The 25,309-nt window shown below is 47.8% G+C and overlaps 1 protein-coding gene across 2 annotated transcripts in view; it reads left to right on the top strand.

Annotated features, from left to right (window-relative positions):
* MFSD12 (major facilitator superfamily domain containing 12) overlaps nucleotides 1-25,309 on the top strand; it is a 121,494-nt gene that overhangs the window by 62,266 nt on the left and 33,919 nt on the right. For both annotated transcript variants that reach the window (XM_040417862.1, XM_040417861.1), the window contains exons 6-7: nucleotides 10,829-10,921; nucleotides 11,016-11,186. In XM_040417862.1, coding sequence (XP_040273796.1) covers nucleotides 10,829-10,921; nucleotides 11,016-11,186 — 264 coding nt within the window. The remainder of the gene's footprint in view (nucleotides 1-10,828; nucleotides 10,922-11,015; nucleotides 11,187-25,309) is intronic.

The raw sequence follows: 25,309 nt of genomic DNA, 5'->3' as shown, positions 1-25,309 counted from the left end.
AGACATGGTGTCACTGTGTAGTAGGCAGGCAGGTGTCACAAAAAATTTCTAGTTTTCAAATTTTAGCAGTTTCAAGTCCATCTATTGATTGAGAGTTTATGAATCCAGTGTATTCATGAGCTAAATACAATCTCCTCAACGTAGGCTGACTGATAGTTAGAGGCTGTAATTCCAGACTAAAGGCCCCTTTACATGGCGCAATGTAGCAAGCGTTCCTTCCCGATGATCGCTTGCCCGTCAGTGGAGGAGACCGGTGCTATTACATGCATTTCGCAAATGCCATCGCTCGTCCACATACAGAATCATTGTTTGCCGGCAGCAAAGTGCTGTTTAGACATCGCGATCTGCTGCTGGCAAACAATGATTTAGGTGACCACTCCAACGATCTATTATCCACCTTTACACGGACAGTTAATTGCTAAGGAGCTTCCGTATGAACGCTCGTTAGTCATAATCTGCTCGAACTTGGGCAGTATAAAGGGCCCTTTAAGGCTACCTGCACATGGATGTGGGTAGACTCGCAGAAATTCTGCAGGTATTTCTGTGCATTTCTGCACTAAATTTGGCATGTTACTTGCATGGTTTATTGCGGGTCTTATGCAATTTTGTCACAAATCTCACCCTTCCATTGAAATACATACCAGAAATCTCACAATCTATTGCCATGCTGCAGATTTTGAAATCCACACAGGTGGATTTCTGCATGAAAGAAAAAAAGTAAAGTGTATATGAGATTTGTCTTGTCGGAAAAACTTTGCTGGTACCATATTACCGTATGTTGCGTTTTTTCTGCCTGAGAATCCACATGGGAAGTCCACTTGTAATCCGCAACGTGTGCAGGTAGCCAAAGACTAATGCTGAAAGTAGGCTCTCTGACAGCATAAGCCAGGAGACTTTAGCTTGTACTTAACAGTGTGAGATTTCTGCAGCAGGGGAGGAGGTACTCTGAATGGAGCTGTCAATCAGACTACGTGAGCAGAGACAGCGTTTAGTTCATCAAACATGAGACTTATGAGCTCTCACTTTATAGCTGGTCTCATAAAATGCTCATATGAACATCAAGCAGGAAAACTTTCAAAAAGATTATACAGCCATACTGACTTTGTGCTGTTTTGTAGTATTTGATTAAAGAAGATATGTCACCAGACTGTGTGGTTTATTACAGAGTATGCAGATATGCACCACAAACTACATATCCATGTATTATCCAACGTCTTGTAAATATTATTTCTCGCCCATATTCCTTGGGGGACACAGGAAACCATGGGTATAGCTCTGTTCCCGAGGAGGCGTAACACTAAGTGAAAGCTGTAAGCCCCTCCTCCATCAGCTATACCCTTCAGCCTGGAGAAGAGACTGCCAGTTTTTGCTTAGTGTCCAAGGAGGCAAGACACCCCCTGCTTATGCAGGGTTGTTTTCCTATAATTTTAATTTTTGCGTTTTTTGTTGTTTTAATTCGATTTTTTTCTACTTACAGGGACAACAGAGGCGCATTAGACCCCTCTGTTTCTCCCGGGGTTGAGTTGCGCCAGTGCCGGTAATTCCGCACTGCCGCCTCCCCCACAGAAGACAAGGTGGACCAGGGCAGCCTCGCTCCCCTGCGTCCCGCCAGCTCAAGGGTCGCCCGCACGCCAAGTCCCTCCCCCGGCTTCCTGCCACTGCGGTGCCAGTAGCTGAAGGGGCGACCCTGCTGGATGGATTGAGGGCGAAGACAGCGTATGGTGAGAGTGGCTGCTCCAGCCTCCCCTTCCTTCCTCCCACCGCTGCTACATCCCCCCCTCCACCCCCCCCATGGGCATATCGTACCGGCAACCTTACCAGGTATCATTTGGGGGGGACTTTATCTGGGCAAAATCCTTTATTTAGCGGCAGGGCACGAACTCTGCCTTCAGGGGACGGCTGTAGGCAGGAGGCCGTCTGCCACATCAGGCGCGGCGGGGGCCGTTTTCTTGGCGCGAACGGCGCCATTTCATCTGGCCGGCACTCATCCACCTCGGGGGTTAAAATCATTTTGCGTCTCTTTCAGCGCGGCAAGGGGTGGGCGGAGCTTCACAGCGCTCCGCTACTTCCGGTTTCGTCGGGCTCCACATCGCATAGTGCTGCGTGGAATCCTCTCTGCGTCCGATCCTGAAGCTATTCATCCCCGTGCCTGCTGCCTCTCCTCCACAGCCTCCTTCAGTCTGCTCCCCTTGCTGCTGCCGCTTGCATCATCCGGGTCTGGTAGGACTGTTAACCCCCTCCGTGCCACCAGTACTGTTGTTGGGTGTAATCCCCGTTCCTTTTGCCCTGGGGTCTCCCACTTTAAGGCAACATTTTTTCCACCATGTCAGACCCTTCTGCAGCCGCCAAGCCTTGGTACCATGCCTGTACTGCTTGTAGGGAACCCTTTCCCCGGGGGCAGTCTGATCCGCACTGTCCTGCATGCCGAGTTCCACCGCAGCCTCAGTCACCCGCTGTGTCGCTCCCTGCTTCCTCTGACCCGCCTGACTGGGCTAGATCCCTGTCCCAGGCCGTGGAAAGCCTCACTCATGTCGTGGGCCGCCTAATAGACAGGCCGCCTACCCCGCAGGACGCCACTCTTACTGTCGCGCCCTCCGGGTCCACCGCTTCTGCCGCTGCAGCGGGTTCACCCCTTCTTAGTGACCCCTCCCGAGCTAGGCACTCTCAGAAGCGTCTTAGAGTAGAGCGAGCCTCCTCCTCGGATGCCTCCCTCTCCCCGCCACGCGTGCGCACTCAGACGAGCCTCTCCTCTCCAAAGGATTCGCTCTCTGAAGGTGAATTGGCGGTTTCAGATTTGGAAATGGACTCGGCCCTGCCGTCCAAGCTAGCCTCAGCGATGGGTCAACTCATCTCGGATATTCGTGACACCTTTAAGGTGCAAGATGACCCCCCTAGTTCTGACGCAGCTAGCGTCTCCTTTATCAGACCCAGGCAGGCCTCAAAAGTCTTTCCAATCCACTCTGATTTCTCCTCCGTGGTGTCTAAGGCTTGGGCTCGCCCGGACGCCCGTTTTGTCAATCCCAAGAAGCTGGACATTTGCTATCCTTTTCCAGCCGATGTCGTGGCCACCTGGTCGTCCCCACCCAAGGTGGACCCCCCTGTGGCCCGTCTGTCAAAGAACACGGCCATCCCTGTTCCCGACGGGTCCTCTCTTCAGTCAGCGGAGGACCGTCGCATGGAGACCCTTTCCAAGGGCATTTTTGCTGCCTCCGGTTCTGCTCTCAGACCGGTTTTTGCCTCTGCTTGGGCAGGTAAAGCAATCTCTGCTTGGGGTGCGCAGCTGGAACAGGAGTTGGACTCGGACGTCTCCATCCAGGACCTACGTTCCTTGGCCCAGCTTATTATTCGGGCCGGGAATTTTGTTTGTGAGGCCTCCCTTGATGCGGGAGCCCTTATTGCACGCTCCTCCGCCCTGGCGGTTTCTGTCAGGAGGGAGCTCTGGCTGAAGGTTTGGAAAGCGGACGCTGCCTCCAAACGTTCCTTGGCGGGGCTACCGTTTGCGGGTTCCCGCCTTTTCGGGGTCCGCCTAGACGAGCTTATTTCGGAGGCCACGGGTGGTAAAAGCACCCATCTTCCTCAACCCCAAGCCAGGGGCGCCCCCCGCGGACGCCCTGGTGCGTCTCGTTTTCGGTCCTCCCGCAGGACCTCTGGGGCTCCCCCCGCAGCTGCCGCTTCGGCCCCTCCCCAGGATAAGCGTAGGAAGCCGTTTTTTCGGGCGCAGCCCTCCTGGCGCAGGCCGCAGGCTGCCCGCACACCCGCAGCAAAGCAGTCCTCTGCCTGAAGGCGCGCCCCCACCCACCCGGGTGGGGGGCCGGCTCCTCCTTTTCAGGGACATCTGGATGGCTCACGTCTCCGACGCCTGGGCTCTCGAAATTGTGTCCTCAGGATACAAAATCGAATTTGCGTCCTTCCCTCCAGATCGGTTCTTTCGCTCCCGCCCCCCGCGGGACCCGAAAAGCGCGGCTGCGTTCTCCGCGGCTGTTCAAGCCTTACTGGACAGGGGGGTTACCCCCGTTCCTCTAGAGGAAAGGTTCCAAGGGTTCTATTCGAACCTCTTTGTAGTTCCCAAGAAGGGAGGTTCGGTGCGGCCCATTTTGGACCTCAAAAAGCTCAACCGTTTTCTCCTCCTTCGACGGTTTCGGATGGAGTCCCTCCGTTCCGCGGTGGCTTCCCTGGAGCAGGGAGATTTCATGTCTTCCATCGATATACAGGATGCCTACCTCCATGTTCCGGTAGCCCGGTGTCACCATCGCTTCCTCCGATTCGCCGTGGGGGACCTCCACTTCCAGTTTGTCGCCCTTCCCTTTGGGCTGGCAACAGCCCCCCGGGTGTTCACCAAGGTCCTGGCCCCGGTTTTGGCCTTACTCCGTTCCAGGGGTGTTTTTCTGCTACCGTACTTGGACGATATCCTCATCAAGGCTCCGTCCCTTTCCCAAGCGGTTGCCAGCGTGGATCTCACTCTAGAGACTCTGGCGAGATTCGGTTGGGTCATCAACTTCCCCAAGTCCTCCCTTCCTCCCGCCAGACAACTGGTCTTCCTGGGAATGCTTTTAGACACGGAAGCGGCGGAGGTACGTCTTCCCTCGGAAAAACGACTGACCCTCCGTCGGGCGATTCGGGGTCTCCTTCTCCACCGTCGACCGTCCTTCCGCTTCTGCATGCGGGTCTTGGGGCAGATGGTTGCCTGCTTCGAGGCGATCCCATTTGCGCAGTTTCACTCCCGCCCTCTCCAACGGGCGATCCTCTCCTCCTGGGACAAATCGCCGGAGTCTCTGGATCATCCCTTCCATCTATCGCCTCCGGTGCGGTCATCTCTCCGCTGGTGGTTGCAGTCCCCTCTTCTGGGCAGGTCCTTTCTGCCGCTCAACTGGTTGGTGGTTACAACCGATGCCAGTCTCTTGGGCTGGGGAGGCGTGTTTCCTCCCCGATCCGTCCAGGGCATTTGGTCTCCATCGGAGTCCAAACTCTCGATCAATGTCCTGGAGCTGAGAGCGGCCCTTCTGTCTCTGCGACACTGGACTCATCTGCTGAAGGGTCATCCAGTTCGTGTGCAATCGGACAACGCCACGGCCGTGGCGTACATAAACCACCAGGGGGGCACTCGCAGCGTTGCAGCAATGCGGGAGGTCACCAGCATTCTCCGTTGGGCGGAAGCCCACGTCCCGGCCCTATCTGCAATTTTTATTCCAGGGGTGGACAATTGGGCGGATTGTCGCCCACCGTCGACCCCGGCGAGTGGTCTCTTCACCCGGAGGTGTTCGAGGCCATTTGCCTTCGTTGGGGCATACCGGACGTGGACCTCATGGCCTCCAAATTCAATCACAAGGTCCCCGCCTATCTGTCCAGGGATACGGGAGCCTGCGGAGCCGACGCCCTCGTTCTTCCTTGGCGAGGCTTCGCGCGTCCATACATATTCCCTCCCATCCCACTCCTGCCCAAGGTCCTTCGGAAGATCGCGGCGGAAGGCGTCTCGGTGATTCTGGTCGCTCCGGACTGGCCCCGCCGGTCTTGGTATGCCGACCTCATGCTGCTCCTGGCAGACGCGCCCTGGCCGCTGCCCGCCAGGGAAGATCTTCTCTCTCAGGGACCAATCTTCCACCCGCGTTTAAGGTCCCTACGTTTGACGGCGTGGTTGTTGAGACCACCGTCCTGACACGTAGGGGTTTTTCTGCGGACGTCGTCCGCACCATGATCCGCGCCCGTAAGCCGTCCTCTTCTAGGATCTATTATAGGACCTGGAGGACCTATTTGGGGTTCTGTGCCGATCTGGGGATTCCTCCGCTCCGCTTTTCTCTCCCCACCGTTTTGTCCTTCCTGCAGAGCGGACTTGCCCAAGGTCTGGGCCTTAGTTCTTTGAAGGGTCAGGTGTCTGCGCTGTCCATTTTGTTTCAGCGCCCACTGGCCCCCCTTGGTCCTGTCAAGACCTTCCTTCAGGGCGTGGCTCACGCGGTTCCCCCGTACCGCCCTCCGGTACCGCCCTGGGACCTGAACCTGGTTCTCTCAGCGCTCCAGGCTTCTCCTTTCGAGCCTCTGCGGACGGTTTCCTTGCGACTTCTGTCCTGCAAGGTTATTTTCCTTGTAGCCGTCACCTCTCTTCGGAGGGTGTCCGAATTGGCTGCACTCTCCTATCTGGAACCTTTCCTAGTGTTCCACCAGGACAAGGTAGTTCTTCGTCCGGTCCCTTCCTTCCTTCCTAAGGTGGTCTCCGCCTTTCATCTGAACGAGGACATCGTTCTCCCCTCTTTGTGTCCTTCCCCTTCCCACCCGCGGGAGAGGAAGCTTCATCGCCTGGACGTTGTCAGGGCGCTCAAGGTTTACCTGGAGGTAACCAGCTCTTTCAGGCGTACTGACTCGCTCTTTGTGGTTCCGGAGGGGTCGCGCAGAGGGATGGCGGCATCCAAAGTTGCTATCGCCCGTTTTGTCAAGATGGCTGTTACTGAGGCTTATCTCGCCAAGGGCAAAGTTCCGCCCCTCGGTGTTACCGCTCACTCCACTAGAGCGGTCGGGGCTTCCTGGGCTCAGAGGAATCGGGCTTCTACGGAGCAGATTTGCAAGGCGGCCACTTGGTCCTCCTTGCACACCTTCACCAAGTTCTACAGGGTGCATACTCATGCGTCGGCTGACGCTGCTTTAGGCCGTCTGGTGTTGCAGGCGGCAGTTGATTGATGCCTCTGGTGTTGGTCTAGTTTGTTCTGGTCCCTCCCTTCTGGGACTGCTCTGGAACGTCCCATGGTTTCCTGTGTCCCCCAAGGAATATGGGCGAGAAAAGGAGACTTTTGTATTACTTACCAGTAAAGTCTCTTTCTCGCTCTTCCTTGGGGGACACAGCACCCGCCCTTCATTTGGGTTACAGTTGTGGTTCCGGCTTGGTTGCCCCCGTTGGGGCTCGACAGTTCTTTTTTCCGGTTGGTGGTTATCTTTCACTACTTGGACACGCAACTGGCAGTCTCTTCTCCAGGCTGAAGGGTATAGCTGATGGAGGAGGGGCTTACAGCTTTCACTTAGTGTCACGCCTCCTAGGGAACAGAGCTATACCCATGGTTTCCTGTGTCCCCCAAGGAAGAGCGAGAAAGAGACTTTACTGGTAAGTAATACAAAAGTCTCCTTATCAGTCTATGACCTTCAGACAAGTACCAGGAACCTTTAAGGGGTTGTCTCACCTCAGACATTGTAGGCATATCGTAGGATATGACCCCCATGTATGATAGGTGCAGGTTTCACCTCTGGGACCCGCACCCATCTTTAGAACGGAGCCTGCAAAGTAAGGGGGGCAAATCGCGCATGCGCAGCCGCCCTCCATTTATTCCTATGGGCGTGCCAAAAATAGCCAACCGCTGGCTCGGCTATTCCGTCAGCCCCATAGAAGTGAATGGAGCAGTGGCCGCACTTGTGCGATGCACTTCCTTTTCATTTCAATGGGACAGTCAAAATTAGCCGAGCTCGCCGCTTAGCTATTTTCCGCGCTCCCATAGGAATGAATGGAAAGTGGCCGCGCATGTGTGGTGCGTCTTTCTTCATTTTGCAGGCTTCGTTCTAAAGATAGACATGGGATCCACACCTATCAGACATTGGGGAAATATCCTGATCATATGCCCCCAATGTCTGAGGTGAGACAAACCCTTTAAGAACATAACTTTGTGAGAATACATTAATGTCCATATTCCTCAGTGGTGTTTTATTACACAACATAAGCTGAAAAGATTTTTGTCCCAACCTTTTTGTCCCTCTTATTTGTAAGTGTGCCTCTGTACATAAAAGTTTAACAAACCTGCACATTGATTTATTGATGTATTTTCCGCGTGCACTGCATTAGGGAGTTAAATCATGTGACCCCTGATAGGACTCACTAGCTGCCCCCAGTGTCTGCAGTGTGGACAGGAAGTCAGTTTCTCCATTCATTTCTATGGAAGCCTTCACGTCAGTCTCATAGGAAGGAATAGAGAAACTAACTTCCTGTTTACACGGCAGATGCTCTGGCAGTTAGTGAGTCTTATCACGAGTCACATAATCTAACTGCCAAATGTAACACAGGCTGAAAATACATCAATAAATTGATATATAGTTTGTTACAGAAGCTGTTATGTATAGCAGCTAACTGACAAACTATTAGGACAAAAAGAAACAATTCTGGGAGTACCTCTTGTTTTCTGATCCTTCTCATGCCCTGTTGCAATGCACATGTAACATTCCATTTGCAATATTGCGCTGATGGCTGGAAGATTTTTGATTGCTCGCGCAGGCTGGAAATGAGGACGGGTACCTTTTTGGTTCAGGAAGGCCTTGCTGGAACCCAATTTTGCTGTGTATTGAATCTTTATTGCATAACATACATTTAGCATATAACTGTCCTGCATGTATGTGCATGTACTAGACCCATGTCCAGAACTAGGCAAAAAACTCCATTATCTTAGAGGCAGATGACTTCTCGAAAGAAATTCTTCCCTGAATGTTAGTTTTTTTCTACAAATGTCTGATCACCAAAAAATGTAAATGGGAATGCACTTTCCTTGTTCAGTCATGACGTAGGGAAACTAGCACATACATAATTAAAGTAAAGCAGTAGTTGAAAATATATCCAGTGCTTCTAGAGTTTGTTCATAAATCACTAAGTAGAGACCAACACTGACTTTACTCACCCCGCTTACATCACTGAATAGGGACCAACACTGACTTTACTCACCCCCCTTACATCACTGAATAGGGACCAATACTGACTTTACTCACCCCCCCTTACATCACTGAATAGGGACCAACACTGACTTTACTCAACCCCTTACATCACTGAATAGGGACCAACACTGACTTTACTCACCCCCCCTTACATCACTGAATAGGGACCAACACTGACTTTACTCAACCCCTTACATCACTGAATAGGGACCAACACTGACTTTACTCACCCCCCTTACATCACTGAATAGAGACCAACACTGACCTTACTCACCCCCCTTACATCACTGAATAGGGACCAACACTGACTTTACTCACCCCCCTTACATCACTGAATAGGGACCAACACTGACTTTACTCACCCCCCTTACATCCACTGAATAGGGACCAACACTGACTTTACTCACCCCCCTTACATCACTGAATAGGGACCAATACTGACTTTACTCACCCCCCTTACATCACTGAATAGGGACCAACACTGACTTTACTCACCCCCCTTACATCACTGAATAGGGACCAACACTGACTTTACTTACCCCCCTTACATCACTGAATAGGGACCAACACTGACTTTACTCACCCCCCTTACATCACTGAATAGGGACCAACACTGACTTTACTCACCCCCCTTACATCACTGAATAGGGACCAACACTGACTTTACTCACCCCCCTTACATCACTGAATAGGGACCAACACTGACTTTACTCACCCCCCTTACATCACTGAATAGGGACCAACACTGACTTTACTCACCCCCTTTACATCACTGAATAGGGACCAAAACTGACTTTACTCACCCCCCTTACATAACTGAATAAAGACCAACACTGACTTTACTCACCCCCCTTACGTCACTGAATAGGGACCAACACTGACTTTACTCGTCCCCCTTATATCACTGAATAGTAACCAACACTGACCCTACTCGTCCCCCTTACATTACTGTAGGGGGACCAACACTGACCTTACTCGTCCCTTTTATATAACTGAATAGGGCCCAATACTGAACTTACTCGTCCCCCTTACATCACTGAATAGGGACCGACACTCACCTTATTGGTCCCCGTTACATCACTGAAAAGGCCCTGACACTGACCTTACTCGTCCCACTTACTTCACTGAATAGTGACCGACACTGACCTTACTTATCCCACTTGCATCACTGAAAAGGACCCGCCACTGACCTTACTCATCCCCCTTAAATCACTGAATAGGGACCAACACTGACCTTACTCGTCCGCCTTACATCACTAAATAGGGACCAACACAGAACTGCTGGTGTAAAGCCACGGTTCCAATATCTTGCACTGATGTATGCAAGTTGGAATAAGTAACTCTGTACTTTTCGTTTGCTCTACCCAGGCAGTTCTGGATTGCATAATACACATGACTCAATTGTATCCCGGAAAGATTAATTTCCTTATTGTGTGGGTATGTGCTGGAAATGAGGACGAGTACATTTTAGTTCAGGAAGGCATTGCTGGAACACAATTTTGCTGTGTATTCAATCTTTATTGCATAACGTACATTCAGCATATAACTGTCCTGCATGTATGTGCATGTGCATGTGCATGTACTAGACCCATGTCCAGAACTAGGCAGAAAACTCCACTATCTTAGAGGCAGATGACTTCTCGAAAGAAATTGTGCCCTTAATGTAATTTTTTTCTGCAAATGTATGACATCTGGGTTTTCAATATGTTGTATATTTCAGCATTTGGAAACTAATATTTTTGGTTCCTCTACTTGGTTGACCATATTCTATAGTGCATAGAAACCGTAAGTGTGTATTCTTCAGGAAATAACCATGCTGGGGCACATTGCTTAGAGCTCTGTTTTGTGTGGTCCCTCAGTTATTCCACCTAGAATTGTATGAATAAATTGGGGAGGTCGCTATACCATTTAACACTGTTCAGTCAGTGCTATAATAAATTTCTGCTGTTGCTAAGTTTTAGTTTTTTGTTGTTTTTTTTTATTTTTATATATTGATTCACCCGAAAAAAAAGTTTGCATGCAGTATTTCATTTTACAGACGCTGAAATGTTTCACAGTGGACGCTGTGAAGAGATGCAACAAACCTATGATCTTTAGATTGAATCTAGAGGGCCTAGTAAGATTTTAATTTGCCATACTCTTCACTTTTCTTTTCTAGAATTACATTGCCACAATTCCACTGGTCATATATGTGAGTGGATTTGTTTCATCTTTTCTAATGAAGCCAGTCAACAAATATTTTGGACGCAATGTGAGTTTTAATTAAGTCTACATCAGAAACTAGAATATAGTATGTATTGTCTCTGTTTAGTTTGTGAACTGCTACCTAATCATTGCCTGTCCAGATTACCTATTTTATAGGTCTGTTAGCCATTGCTGCTTTTTCCGCCTGGGTGGCTCTGGATCCACAGCTTGGTGTGGCAATCTATGGAGCTGCTGTTATTTTGGGATCTGGTTCAGCTACTATCTTGGTTACATCACTTTCCATGACTGCTGATCTTATTGGAACCCACTCGGTAAGGATGTTCAGCTGTCCTAATTGTATTGTTCTACAGTCGTGGCCAAAAGTTTTGAGAATTGCATAAATATTGGAAATTGGAAAAGTTGCTGCTTACGTTTTTATAATAGCAATTTGCATATACTCCAGAATGTTATGAAGAGTGATCAGATGAATTGCATAGTCCTTCTTTGCCATGAAAATTCACTTAATCCCCCAAAAAACTTTCCACTGCATTTCATTGCTGTCATTAACCACCTCAGCCCCCAGAGCTTAAACACCCTTAAAGACCAGGCCACTTTTTACACTTCTGACCTACCCTACTTTCACCGTTTATTGCTCGGTCATGCAACTTACCACCCAAATGAATTTTACCTCCTTTTCTTCTCACTAATAGAGCTTTCGTTTGGTGGTATTTCATTGCTGCCGACATTTTTACATTTTGTTTGTTATTAATCGAAATTTAATGATTGTTTTGCAAAAAAATGACATTTTTCACTTTCAGTTGTAAAATTTTGCAAAAAAAAACGACATCCATATATAAATTTTGCTCTAAATTTATTGTTCTACATGTCTTTGATTAAAAAAAAATGTTTGGGTAAAAAAAAAAAATGGTTTGGGTAAAAGTTATAGCGTTTACAAACTATGGTACAAAAAAGTGAATTTCCGCTTTTTGAAGCAGCTCTGACTTTCTGAGCACCTGTCATGTTTCCTGAGGTTCTACAATGGCCAGACAGTACAAACACCCCACAAATGACCCCATTTCGGAAAGTAGACACCCTAAGGTATTCGCTGATGGGCATAGTGAGTTCATAGAACTTTTTATTTTTTGTCACAAGTTAGCAGAAAATGATGATTTATTTTTTTTTTTATTTTTTTTTCTTACAAAGTCTCATATTCCACTAACTTGTGACAAAAAATAAAAACTTCTATGAACTCACTATGCCCATCAGCGAATACCTTTGGGTGTCTTCTTTCCAAAATGGGGTCACTTGTGGGGTAGTTATACTGCCCTGGCATTCTAGGGGCCCAAATGTGTGGTAAGGAGTTTGAAATCAAATTCTGTAAAAAATTCCCTGGGGAGATTGCACATCCCATTGGATCTTAGCCCACAAATATTCGGCACGCCTTAACAAGTTATATTTTACGCAGTCCTTTCTGCCTCGACTTGACAGTTCAGGGATCCCCCCCCCCCCCTGTTTTCCCTCCTGTGTCCTGTCTTGTTTGTATAAGTTTGTGATGTGTCCTATGCAGGAGCTCTTGATACCTCTTTCCCGCAACTGGGTCTTTGTGTTGCTTTTATTTTCATGCTGGGATCATATGTGATTTCTTTGCTCATATTCATGATTACATGGTATATTCATATCTTTACTGTGTCCATATACATGTATGATGATATTCTACTTGGTCCTGATTTATGTCCGGGTTATTCTTAATGTAACGTGACTTTTTTGGTTCTTGCTAATAAAAGTATTTGAACAACAAATTCTGTAAAAAATGGCCGGTGAAATCCGAAAGGTGCTCTTTGGAATGTGGGCCCCTTTGCCCACCTAGGCTGCAAAAAAGTGTCACACATGTGGTATCTCCGTATTCAGAAGAAGTTGGGGAATGTGTTTTGGGGTGTCATTTTACATATACCCATGCTGGGTGAGATAAATATCTTGGTCAAATGCCAACTTTGTATAAAAAAATGGGAAAAGTTGTCTTTTGCCAAGATATTTCTCTCACCCAGCATGGGTATATGTAAAATGACACCCCAAAACACATTCCCCAACTTCTCCTGAATACGGAGATACCACATGTGTGACACTTTTTTGCAGCCTAGGTGAGCAAAGGGGCCCACATTCCAAAGAGCACCTTTCGGATTTCACCGGCCATTTTTTACAGAATTTGATTTCAAACTCCTTACCACACATTTGGGCCCCTAGAATGCCAGGGCAGTATAACTACCCCACAAGTGACCCCATTTTGAAAAGAAGACACCCCAAGGTATTCGCTGATGGGCATAGTGAGTTCATGGAAGTTTTTATTTTTTGTCACAAGTTAGTGGAATATGAGACTTTGTAAGAAAAAAAAATAAAAAATAAATCATCATTTTCCACTAACTTGTGACAAAAAATAAAAAATTCTAGGAACTCGCCATGCCCCTCACGGAATACCTTGTGGTGTCTTCTTTCCAAAATGGGGTCACTTGTGGGGTAGTTATACTGCTCTGGCATTCTAGGGGCCCAAATGTGTGGTAAGGAGTTTGAAATCAAATTCTGTAAAAAAATGGCCGGTGAAATCCGAAAGGTGCTCTTTGGAATGTGGGCCCCTTTGCCCACCTAGGCTGCAAAAAAGTGTCACACATGTGGTATCTCCGTATTCAGGAGAAGTTGGGGAATGTGTTTTGGGGTGTCATTTTACATATACCCATGCTGGGTGAGAGAAATATCTTGGCAAAAGACAACTTTTCCCATTTGTTTATACAAAGTTGGCATTTGACCAAGATATTTATCTCGCCCAGCATGAGTATATGTAAAATGACACCCCAAAACACATTCCCCAACTTCTCCTGAGTACGGCGATACCACATGTGTGACACTTTTTTGCAGCGTAGATGCGCAAAGGTGCCCAAATTCCTTTTAGGAGGGCATTTTTAGACATTTGGATACCAGACTTCTTCTCACGCTTTGGGGCCCCTAAAATGCCAGGGCAGTATAAATACCCCACATGTGACCCCATTTTGGAAAGAAGACACCCCAAGGTATTCAATGAGGGGCATGGCGAGTTCATAGAAAAAAAAAAATTTTGGCACAAGTTAGCGGAAATTGATTTTTTTGAATTTTTTTCTCACAAAGTCTCCCTTTCCGCTAACTTGGGACAAAAATTTCAATCTTTCATGGACTCAATATGCCCCTCAGCGAATACCTTGGGGTGTCTTCTTTCCAAAATGGTGTTATTTGTGGGGTGTTTGTACTGCCCTGGCATTTGAGGGTCTCCGCAATCATTACATGTATGCCCAGCATTAGGAGTTTCTGCTATTCTCCTTATATTGAGCATACGGGTAATGAGATATTTTTTTTCCGTTCAGCCTCTGGGCTGAAAGAAAAAAATGAACGGCACAGATTTCTTCATTCGCATCGATCAATGTGGATGAAAAAATCTCTGCCAAAAAAAGAAAAAGGAGGGGAAAGGCGTCTGCCAGGACATAGGAGCTCCGCCCAACATCCATACCCACTTAGCTCGTATGCCCTGGCAAACCAGATTTCTCCATTCACATCAATCGATGTGGATGAATAAATCCTTGCCGGGATTTTTTTTTTTTATATATACAAAGTGTTTGCCAAAGTATATGAACACCACCACCTCCTCAGCTCATATGCCTCGGCAAACGTATCTTTTACTGCAGAGGAGAAATCTCATCTTGCAGCGCCGCATACACCGACTTGCGTGTAATCTGACAGCAGCGCAATGCTTCTGTCAGAATGCACATCGGTGCTGCAGCTTGTCGATCGGTTGGTCCACCTGGAAGGTAAAAAAAACAAAACAAAAAAGAAAAAACCAGGCCGCAACGCAATAAATTTATTAACCGTTGAACAGAACATAGAAACTTTTTTTTTTACTTTTTTAACTGAACGTTAACTTTTTTACTTACCGGTAATTTTTTTTTTGTTTAGTTTTTTTTACCTTTATAGAACAAACCTCTCCTTCCCCATGGGACAATGTGCAAAGCGCAATTCGCCCAAAGATGTGGCGAAGTACGTTATGCACTTTATCCCAGGTGAAAGGAGAGGTTTGCAGCAGCTGTGAGTAAAAGGGTCCTAATAGCCCTGTGTGTTGTCCTGTGAAATGCAATCCCTATGCTAAGTGTACCTGTGTGTGGTACTTCCGGAAACACTCTCCATAGCATAGGGCAGGGTGGTCAGGACAGTCAGGACAGAAATCGCGGGTGTCACGCCTTATTCCACTCCTGCTACAGACACAACATTTTTTTCGGGGTGGCGGTTGGGTTGAGGTACCAGCAACGACACTGGGGAAATGACGCTCGTGTAGACGGCTAACTACACTGGTGGTTGGGGCCACGGAACCTCCTGGATACAGGAGGTTCTCGATGATCTCTTCCTGGAATTTGAGGAAGGATCCTGTTCTCCCAGCCTTACTGTAGAGAACAAAACTATTATAGGCAGCCAATTGAATTAAATATACAGACACCTTCTTATACCAGCGTCTGGTGCGTCGGGAAACTAAATAGGGAGCCAACATCTGGTCATTGAAGTCCACCCCTCCCATGAGCGCATTATAGTCGTGGACTGAGAGGGGCTTTTCAATGACACGGGTTGCCCTTTCAATTTGGATTGTCGTGTCTGCGTGAATGGAGGAGAGCATGTAAACATCACGCTTGTCTCTCCATTTCACCGCGAGCAGTTCTTTGTTACACAAGGCAGCCCTCTCCCCCCTTGCAAGACGGGTGGTAACGAGCCGTTGGGGGAAGCCCACGCGACTAGTTCGCGCGGTGCCACAGGCGCCAATCCGTTCTAGAAACAAATGCCTAAAGAGGGCCACACTTGTGTAAAAATTGTCCACATAAAGATGGTACCCCTTGCCGAATAAGGGTGACACCAAGTCCCAGACTGTCTTCCCACTGCTCCCCAGGTAGTCAGGGCAACCGACCGGCTCCAGGGTCTGATCTTTTCCCTCATAGATCCGAAATTTGTGGGTATAGCCTGTGGCCCTTTCACAGAGCTTATACAATTTGACCCCATACCGGGCACGCTTGCTTGGGATGTATTGTTTGAAGCCAAGGCGCCCGGTAAAATGTATTAGGGACTCGTCTACGCAGATGTTTTGCTCGAGGGTATACAAATCTGCAAATTTCTGGTTGAAATGGTCTATGAGGGGCCGAATTTTGTGGAGCCGGTCAAAAGCTGGGTGGCCTCTGGGACGGGAGGTGGTGTTGTCGCTAAAATGCAGGAAACGCAGGATGGTCTCAAATCGTGTCCTGGACATAGCAGCAGAGAACATGGGCATGTGATGAATTGGGTTCGTGGACCAATATGACCGCAATTCATGCTTTTTAGTTAGACCCATGTTGAGGAGAAGGCCCAGAAAAATTTTAAGTTCAGAAACTTGGACTGGTTTCCACCGGAAAGACTGGGCATAAGAGCTTCCCGGGTTGGCGGATATAAATTGAGTGGCATACCGATTTGTTTCTGCCACGACTAAGTCCAAGAGCTCCGCAGTCAAGAACAGCTCAAAAAATCCCAGGGCCGAACCGATCTGAGCCGTCTCAACCCGAACTCCAGACTGGGCGGTGAAAGGGGGAACTAATGGTGCGGCTGAAGTTGGTGACTGCCAATCAGGGGTTGCCAGCACCTCAGGGATTCTAGGGGCTCTACGGGCCTGTCTGCGCGGTGGCTGCGACGGGGTAACTACTGCACGTGCCACCGTACCAGCTTCAACTGCCCTTCATGTGCTCGCCACGTCACCATGTTGTACGGCAGTGCTGGTACTAGGTCCAGGAAGGGCTGCGCTGCTGGTGTATGCCTCACCACGTGATCTGACAGCGCCAGCCCCACTCTGCTGCTCTTGAAACGGATCCTGCACAACCTGTGGTCTAGCGACACGGGGCCGGGTACACCTGGTTCTATTAGGGACCTCCACCTCCTCGTCCGAACTTTGGGTCAGAGAGCCACTGCTTTCTACAGGTTCATATTCTGACCCGCTAGATTCGTCAGATGAGGGTTCCCATTCCTCATCCGACTGGGTCAGAATCCTGTAGGCCTCTTCAGAAGAATACCCCCTGTTTGCCATTTGGACTACTAAATTTAGGGGTATTCCCTGAGACTACCCAAGAAAAAAAGCAAGCCTGTCTTACACAGGGGAGGCTAGCGAAGTACCGGAGGCCGCTGCGGTTGATAAAAAATATCAAAACTGATTTTTTTATCGCCGCAGTGCGTGTAAAGTGATTGTGCAGTGATCAAAAAACAACTTTTTTTTTGTCACTGCGGCGGGGCGGGTGTGGGTGAACGCACGTGTGGGCGACCGATCAGGCCTGATCGGGGAAACACTGCGTTTTGGGTGGAGGGCGAACTAAAGTGACACTAATACTATTATAGATCTGACCGTGATCAGTTTTGATCACTTACAGATACTATAAAAGTACAAATGCTGATTAGCGATACGCTAATCAGCGAATCAGTGACTGCGGTGCGGTGGGCTGGGCGCTAACTGATCGCTAACTACCTAACCAAGGGGCCTAAACTATCCTAAAACCTAACAGCCAATACTAGTGAAAAAAAAAAGTGACAGTTTACACTGATCACTTTTTGTCTTTCACTAAGTGATTGACAGGGGGCGATCAAGGGGTTAATTTGGATGATGGGGGTGATGGAGGGTGATCTGGGGCTAAGGGTAGTGTTTGGTGGGTACTCACAGTGATGTCTGCTCCTCTGCTGGAACCAACCGACGAAAAGGACCAGAAGAGGAGCAGACAAGCCATTTAACACATCATATTTACTAATATGATGTGTTATCTGGCTTTTGATTTGATTTTTTGAAAATCGCCAGCCTGCCAGCCACGATCATTGGCTGGCAGGCTGGTGACTAAATACTTCTTTAACTTTTGCCGGCCCGCGATGCGCATGCGCGGGCCGGCAATGCCCGAAATCTCGCGTCTCGCGAGAGGACGCATCGGCGCGTCCACCCAGAGAAACAGGACCGCCGCAAAGACGCAATCCTGTGTACGGCGGTCCTGAGGAGGTTAAAGGACCTGCTGAGATCATTTCAGTAATCGACTTGTTAACTCAGGTGAGAATGTTGACGAGCACAAGGCTGGAGATCATTATGTCAGGCTGATTGGGTTAAAATGGCAGACTTGACATGTTAAAAGGAGGGTGATGCTTGAAATCATTGTTCTTCCATTGTTAACCATGGTGACCTGCAAAGAAACGCGTGCAGCCATCATTGCGTTGCATAAAAATGGCTTCACAGGCAAGGATATTGTGGCTACTAAGATTGCACCTCAATCAACAATTAATAGGATCATCAAGAACTTCAAGGAAAGAGGTTCATTTCATGTTAAGAAGGCTTCAGGGCGTCCAAGAAAGTCCAGCAAGCGCCAGGATCGTCTCCTAAAGAGGATTCAGCTGCGGGATCGGAGTGCCACCAGTGCAGAGCTTGTTCAAGAATGGCAGCAGGCAGGTGTGAGCGCATCTGCACGCACAGTGATGCGAAGACTTTTGGAAGATGGCCTGGTGTCAAGAAGGGCAGCAAAGGAGCCACTTCTCTCCAAAAAAAACATCAGGGACAGATTGATCTTCTGCAGAAAGTATGGTGAATGGACTGCTGAGGACTGGGGCAAAGACATATTCTCCGATGAAGCCTCTTTCCGATTGTTTGGGGCATCTGGAAAAAGGCTTGTCCGGAGAAGAAAAGGTGAGCGCTACCATCAGTTTTGTGTCATGCCAACAGTAAAGCATCCTGAGACCATTCATGTGTGGGGTTGCTTCTCATCCAAGGGAGTGGGCTCACTCACAATTTTGCCCAAAAACACAGCCATGAATAAAGAATGGTACCAAAACACCCTCCAACAGCAACTTCTTCCAACAATCCAACAACAGTTTGGTGAAGAACAATGCATTTTCCAGCACGATGGAGCACCGTGCCATAAGGCAAAAGTGATAACTAAGTGGCTCGGGGACCAAAACGTTGACATTTTGGGTCCATGGCCTGGAAACTCCCCAGACCTTAATCCCATTGAGAACTTGTGGTCAATCCTCAAGAGGCGGGTGGACAAACAAAAACCCACTAATTCTGACAAACTCCAAGAAGTGATTATGAAAGAATGGGTTGCTATCAGTCAGGAATTGGCCCAGAAGTTGATTGAGAGCATGCCCAGTCGAATTGCAGAGGTCCTGAAAAAGAAGGGCCAACACTGCAAATACTGACTCTTTGCATAAATGTCATGTAATTGTCGATAAAAGCCTTTAAAACGTATGAAGTGCGTGTAATTATATTTCACTACATCACAGAAACAACTGAAACAAAGATCTAAAAGCAGTTTAGCAGCAAACTTTGTGAAAACTAATATATGTGTCATTCTCAAAACTTTTGGCCACGACTGTATATTCTGCATGTGAAATCTACAATTTGTCCACTAGAGGGAAATAGTGAGCTGTAAAAGCTGAGTGTACGTATAAATTGTGTATAGTATTCACCTGTCAACTGTGGTATACAAATCACATAAAACTGGGCTACATGTCATCTACATTAACCACCTCCGGACCGCTGTACGCACAGACGCGTCCTGGAGGTGGTTGTTTCATTCCGAGTGGACGCGCCGGCGCGTCTTCTCGCGAGACGCGAGATTTCGGTCACAGCCGGCCCGCGCATGCGCATCGCGGGCCGGCAAAAGTTCGAGGAGAGTTGCATCAGCAACCTGCCAGCCAATGATCGTCGCTGGCAGGTTGCTGATTTTTAAAAAATCGAATCACAAACCAGATAACAGATCATATTAGTAAATATGATCTGTTATATGGCTTCTCTGCTCCTGTGCTGGTCCTTTTCGTCGGTTGGATCCAGCACAGGAGCAGACTTCACAGTGAGTACACCAAACAGCACACCTTAGCCCCAGATCACCCCCCTGCACCCCAATTAACCCTTTGATCACCCCTTTGATCGCCCCTGTCAATCACTAGTGAAAGGAAAAAAAGTGATCAGTGTAAACTGTCACTTTTTTTTTTTCACTGGTATTGGCTGTTAGGTTTTAGGGATAGTTTAGGCCCCTTGGTTAGGTAGTTAGCGTCAGTTAGCGCCCACCCCACCGCACCGCAGTCACTTTTATTTGCTGATTAGCGTATCGCTAATCAGCATTTGTACTTTTATAGTATCTGTAAGTGATCAAAACTGATCACGGTCAGATCTATAATAGTATTAGTGTCACTTTAGTTCGCCCTCCACCCAAAACGCAGTGTTTGCCCGATCAGGCCTGATCGGTCGCCCACACGTGCGTTCACCCACGCCCGCCCCACCGCAGTGACAAAAAATTATTATTTTTTGATCACTGCACATTCACTTTACACGCACTGCGGCGATAAAAAAATCAGTTTTGATATTTTTTATCAACCGCAGCGGCCTCCGGTACTTCGCTAGCCTCCCCTTTGTAAGACAGGTTTGCTTTTTTTCTTGGGTAGTCTCAGGGAATACCCCTAAATTTAGTAGTCCAAAATGTCAAACAGGGGGTATTCTTCTGAAGAGGCCTACAGGATTCTGACCCAGTCGGATGAGGAGTGGGAACCCTCATCTGACGAATCTAGCGGGTCAGAATATGAACCTGTAGAAAGCAGTGGCTCTCTGACCCAAAGTTCGGACGAGGAGGTTGAGGTCCCTGGCAGCACCAGGCGTACCCGGCCCCGTGTCACTAGACCACAGGTTACGCAGGATCCGCTTCAAGAGCAGCAGAGTGGGGCTGTCGCTGCCGATCACGTGGTGAGGCATACACCAGCAGCGCAGCCCTTCCTGGACCTAGTACCAGCACTGCCGTACAACCTGGTGAAGTAGCGAGCACCAGAAGGGCAGTTGAAGCTGGTACGGTGGCACGTGCAGTAGTTACCCCGTCGCAGCCACCGCGCAGACAGGCCCGTAGACCCCCTAGAGTCCCTGAGGTGCTGGCAAACCCTGATTGGCAGTCACCAACTTCAGCCGCACCTGTAGTTCCCCCTTTCACCGCCCAGTCTGGAGTTCGGGTTGAGACGGCTCAAATCGCTTCGGCCCTGGGATTTTTTGAGCTGTTCTTGACTGCGGAGCTCTTGGACTTAGTCGTGGCAGAGACCAACCAATATGCCACACAATTTATAACCGCAAACCCGGAAAGCTATTATGCCCAGCCTTTCCGGTGGAAACCAGTCCAAGTTTCCGAACTTAAAATTTTTCTGGGCCTTCTCCTCAACATGGGCCTGACAAAAAAGCATGAATTGCGGTCATATTGGTCCACGAACCCAATTCATCACATGCCCATGTTCTCTGCTGCTATGTCCAGGACACGATTTGAGACCATCCTGCGTTTTCTGCATTTTAGCGACAACACCACCTCCCGTCCCAGAGGCCACCCAGCTTTTGACCGGCTCCACAAAATTCGGCCCCTCATAGACCATTTCAACCAGAAATTTGCAGATTTGTATACCCCTGAGCAAAACATCTGCGTAGACGAGTCCCTAATACATTTTACCGGGCGCCTTGGCTTCAAACAATACATCCCAAGCAAGCGTGCCCGGTATGGGGTCAAATTGTATAAGCTCTGTGAAAGGGCCACAGGCTATACCCACAAATTTCGGATCTATGAGGGAAAAGATCAGACCCTGGAGCCGGTCGGTTGCCCTGACTACCTGGGGAGCAGTGGGAAGACAGTCTGGGACTTGGTGTCACCCTTATTCGGCAAGGGGTACCATCTTTATGTGGACAATTTTTACACAAGTGTGGCCCTCTTTAGGCATTTGTTTCTAGAACGGATTTGCGCCTGTGGCACCGCGCGAACTAGTCGCGTGGGCTTCCCCCAACGGCTTGTAACCACCCGTCTTGCAAGGGGGGAGAGGGCTGCCTTGTGTAACGAAGAACTGCTCGCGGTGAAATGGAGAGACAAGCGTGACGTTTACATGCTCTCCTCCATTCACGCAGACACGACAATCCAAATTGAAAGGGCAACCCGTGTCATTGAAAAGCCCCTCTCAGTCCACGACTATAATGCGCTCATGGGAGGGGTGGACTTCAATGACCAGATGTTGGCTCCCTATTTAGTTTCCCGCAGAACCAGACGCTGGTATAAGAAGGTGTCTGTATATTTAATTCAATTGGCGCTGTACAATAGTTTTGTTCTCTACAGTAAGGCTGGGAGAACAGGATCCTTCCTCAAATTCCAGGAAGAGATCATCGCGAACCTCCTTTACCCAGGAGGTTCCGTGGCCCCATCCACCAGTGTAGTTAGCCGTCTACACGAGCGACATTTCCCCAGTGTCGTTGCTGGTACCTCAACCCAACCGCCACCCCGAAAAAAATGTCGTGTCTGTAGCAGGAGTGGAATAAGGCGTGACACCCGCTATTTCTGTCCTGACTGCCCTGACCACCCTGCCCTATGCTTAGGTGAGTGTTTCCGGAAGTACCACACACAGGTACACCTAGCATAGGGATTGCATCTCACAGGACAGGCACACAGGGCTATTAGGGCCCTTTTACTCACAGCTGCTGCAAACCTCTCCTTTCACCTGGGATAAAGTGCATAACGTACTTCGCCACATCTTTGGGCGATTTGCGCTTTGCACATTGTCCCATGGGGAAGGAGAGGTTTGTTCTATAAAGGTAAAAAAAAACTAAACAAAAAAAAAATTACCGGTAAGTAAAAAAGTTACAAAAGTTAAAAAAAGTTAATATGTTCTGTTCTAAAGTTAATAAAGTTATTGCTTTGCGGCCTGGTTTTTTCTTTTTTGTTTTGTTTTTTTTTACCTTTCAGGTGGACCAACCGATCGACTAGCTGCAGCACTGATGTGCATTCGGACAGAAGCATTGTGCTGCTGTCAGATTACACGCAAGTCGGTGTATGCGGCGCTGCAAGACGAGATTTCTCCTCTGCAGTAAAAGATACGTTTGCCGAGGCATATGAGCTGAGGAGGTGGCGGTGTTCATATACTTTGGCAAACACTTTGTATATATAAAAAAAAAATCCCAGCAATGATTTATTCATCCACATCGATTGATGTGAATGGAGAAATCGGGTTTGCCAGGGCATACGAGCTAAGTGGGTATGGATGTTGGGCGGAGCTCCTATGTCCTGGCAGACGCCTTTCCCCTCCTTTTTCTTTTTTTGGCAGAGATTTTTTCATCCACATTGATTGATGCGAATGAAGAAATCTGTGCCGTTCATTTTTTTCTTTCAGCCCAGAGGCTGAACGGAAAAAAAAAATCTCATTACCCGTATGCTCAATATAAGGAGAATAGCAGAAACTCCTAATGCTGGGCATACATGTAATGATTGCGGAGACCCTCAAATGCCAGGGCAGTACAAACACCCCACAAATAACACCATTTTGGAAAGAAGACACCCCAAGGTATTCGCTGAGGGGCATATTGAGTCCATGAAAGATTGAAATTTTTGTCCCAAGTTAGCGGAAAGGGAGACTTTGTGAGAAAAAAAATAAAAAAATCAATTTCCGCTAACTTGTGCCAAAATTTTTTTTTTTCTATGAACTCGCCATGCCCCTCATTGAATACCTTGGGGTGTCTTCTTTCCAAAATGGGGTCACATGTGGGGTATTTATACTGCCCTGGCATTTTAGGGGCCCCAAAGCGTGAGAAGAAGTCTGGTATCCAAATGTCTAAAAATGCCCTCCTAAAAGGAATTTGGGCCCCTTTGCCCACCTAGGCTGCAAAAAAGTGTCACACATGTGGTATCTCCGTATTCAGTAGAAGTTGGTGAATGTGTTTTGGGGTGTCATTTTACATATACCCATGCTGGGTGAGATAAATATCTTGGTCAAATGCCAACTTTGTATAAAAAAATGGGAAAAGTTGTCTTTTGCCAAGATATTTCTCTCACCCAGCATGGGTATATGTAAAATGACACCCCAAAACACATTCCCCAACTTCTCCCGAGTACGGCGATACCAGATGTGTGACACTTTTTTGCAGCCTAGGTGGGCAAAGGGGCCCACATTCCAAAGAGCACCTTTCGGATTTCACAGGTCATTTACCTACTTACCACACATTAGGGCCCCTGGAAAATGCCAGGGCAGTATAACTACCCCACAAGTGACCCTATTTTGGAAAGAAGACACCCCAAGGTATTCCGTGAGGGGCATGGCGAGTTCCTAGAATTTTTTATTTTTTGTCACAAGTTAGTGGAAAATTATGATTTTTTTTTTTTTTTTTTTTTTACATACAAAGTCTCATATTCCACTAACTTGTGACAAAAAATAAAAACTTCCATGAACTCACTATGCCCATCAGCGAATACCTTGGGATGTCTTCTTTCCAAAATGGGGTCACTTGTGGGGTAGTTATACTGCCCTGGCATTCTAGGGGCCCAAATGTGTGGTAAGGAGTTTGAAATCAAATTCTGTAAGAAATGACGAGTGAAATCCGAAAGGTGCTCTTTGGAATATGGGCCCCTTTGCCCACCTAGGCTGCAAAAAAGTGTCACACATCTGGTATCTCCGTACTCAGTAGAAGTTGGGGAATGTGTTTTGGGGTGTCATTTTACATATACCCATGCTGGGTGAGAGAAATATCTTGGCAAAAGACAACTTTTCCCATTTTTTTATACAAAGTTGGCATTTGACCAAGATATTTATCTCACCCAGCATGGGTATATGTAAAAAGACACCCCAAAACACATTCCCCAACTTCTACTGAATAAGGAGATACCAGATGTGTGACACTTTTTTGCAGCCTAGGTGGGCAAAGGGGCCCATATTCCAAAGAGCACCTTTCGGATTTCACTCGTCATTTTTTACAGAATTTGATTTCAAACTCCTTACCACACATTTGGGCCCCTAGAATGCCAGGGCAGTATAACTACCCCACAAGTGACCCCATTTTGGAAAGAAGACACCCCAAGGTATTTCGTGAGGGGCATGGCGAGTTCCTAGAATTTTTTATTTTTTGTCACAAGTTAGTGGAAAATGATGATTTTTTTTATTTATTTTTTTTTTCATACAAAGTCTCATATTCCACTAACTTGTGACAAAAAATAAAAACTTCCATGAACTCACTATGCCCATCAGCGAATACCTTGGGATGTCTTCTTTCCAAAATGGGGTCACTTGTGGGGTAGTTATACTGCCCTGGCATTCTAGGGGCCCAAATGTGTGGTAAGGAGTTTGAAATCAAATTCTGTAAGAAATGACGAGTGAAATCCGAAAGGTGCTCTTTGGAATATGGGCCCCTTTGCCCACCTAGGCTGCAAAAAAGTGTCACACATCTGGTATCTCCGTACTCAGTAGAAGTTGGGGAATGTGTTTTGGGGTGTCATTTTACATATACCCATGCTGGGTGAGAGAAATATCTTGGCAAAAGACAACTTTTCCCATTTTTTTTATACAAAGTTGGCATTTGACCAAGATATTTATCTCACCCAGCATGGGTATATGTAAAAAGACACCCCAAAACACATTC

Source organism: Bufo bufo, chromosome 2 (genome assembly GCF_905171765.1).
Source record: "Bufo bufo chromosome 2, aBufBuf1.1, whole genome shotgun sequence".
Lineage (NCBI taxonomy): Eukaryota > Metazoa > Chordata > Amphibia > Anura > Bufonidae > Bufo > Bufo bufo.
This window is presented reverse-complemented; position numbering and strand designations above follow the sequence as displayed.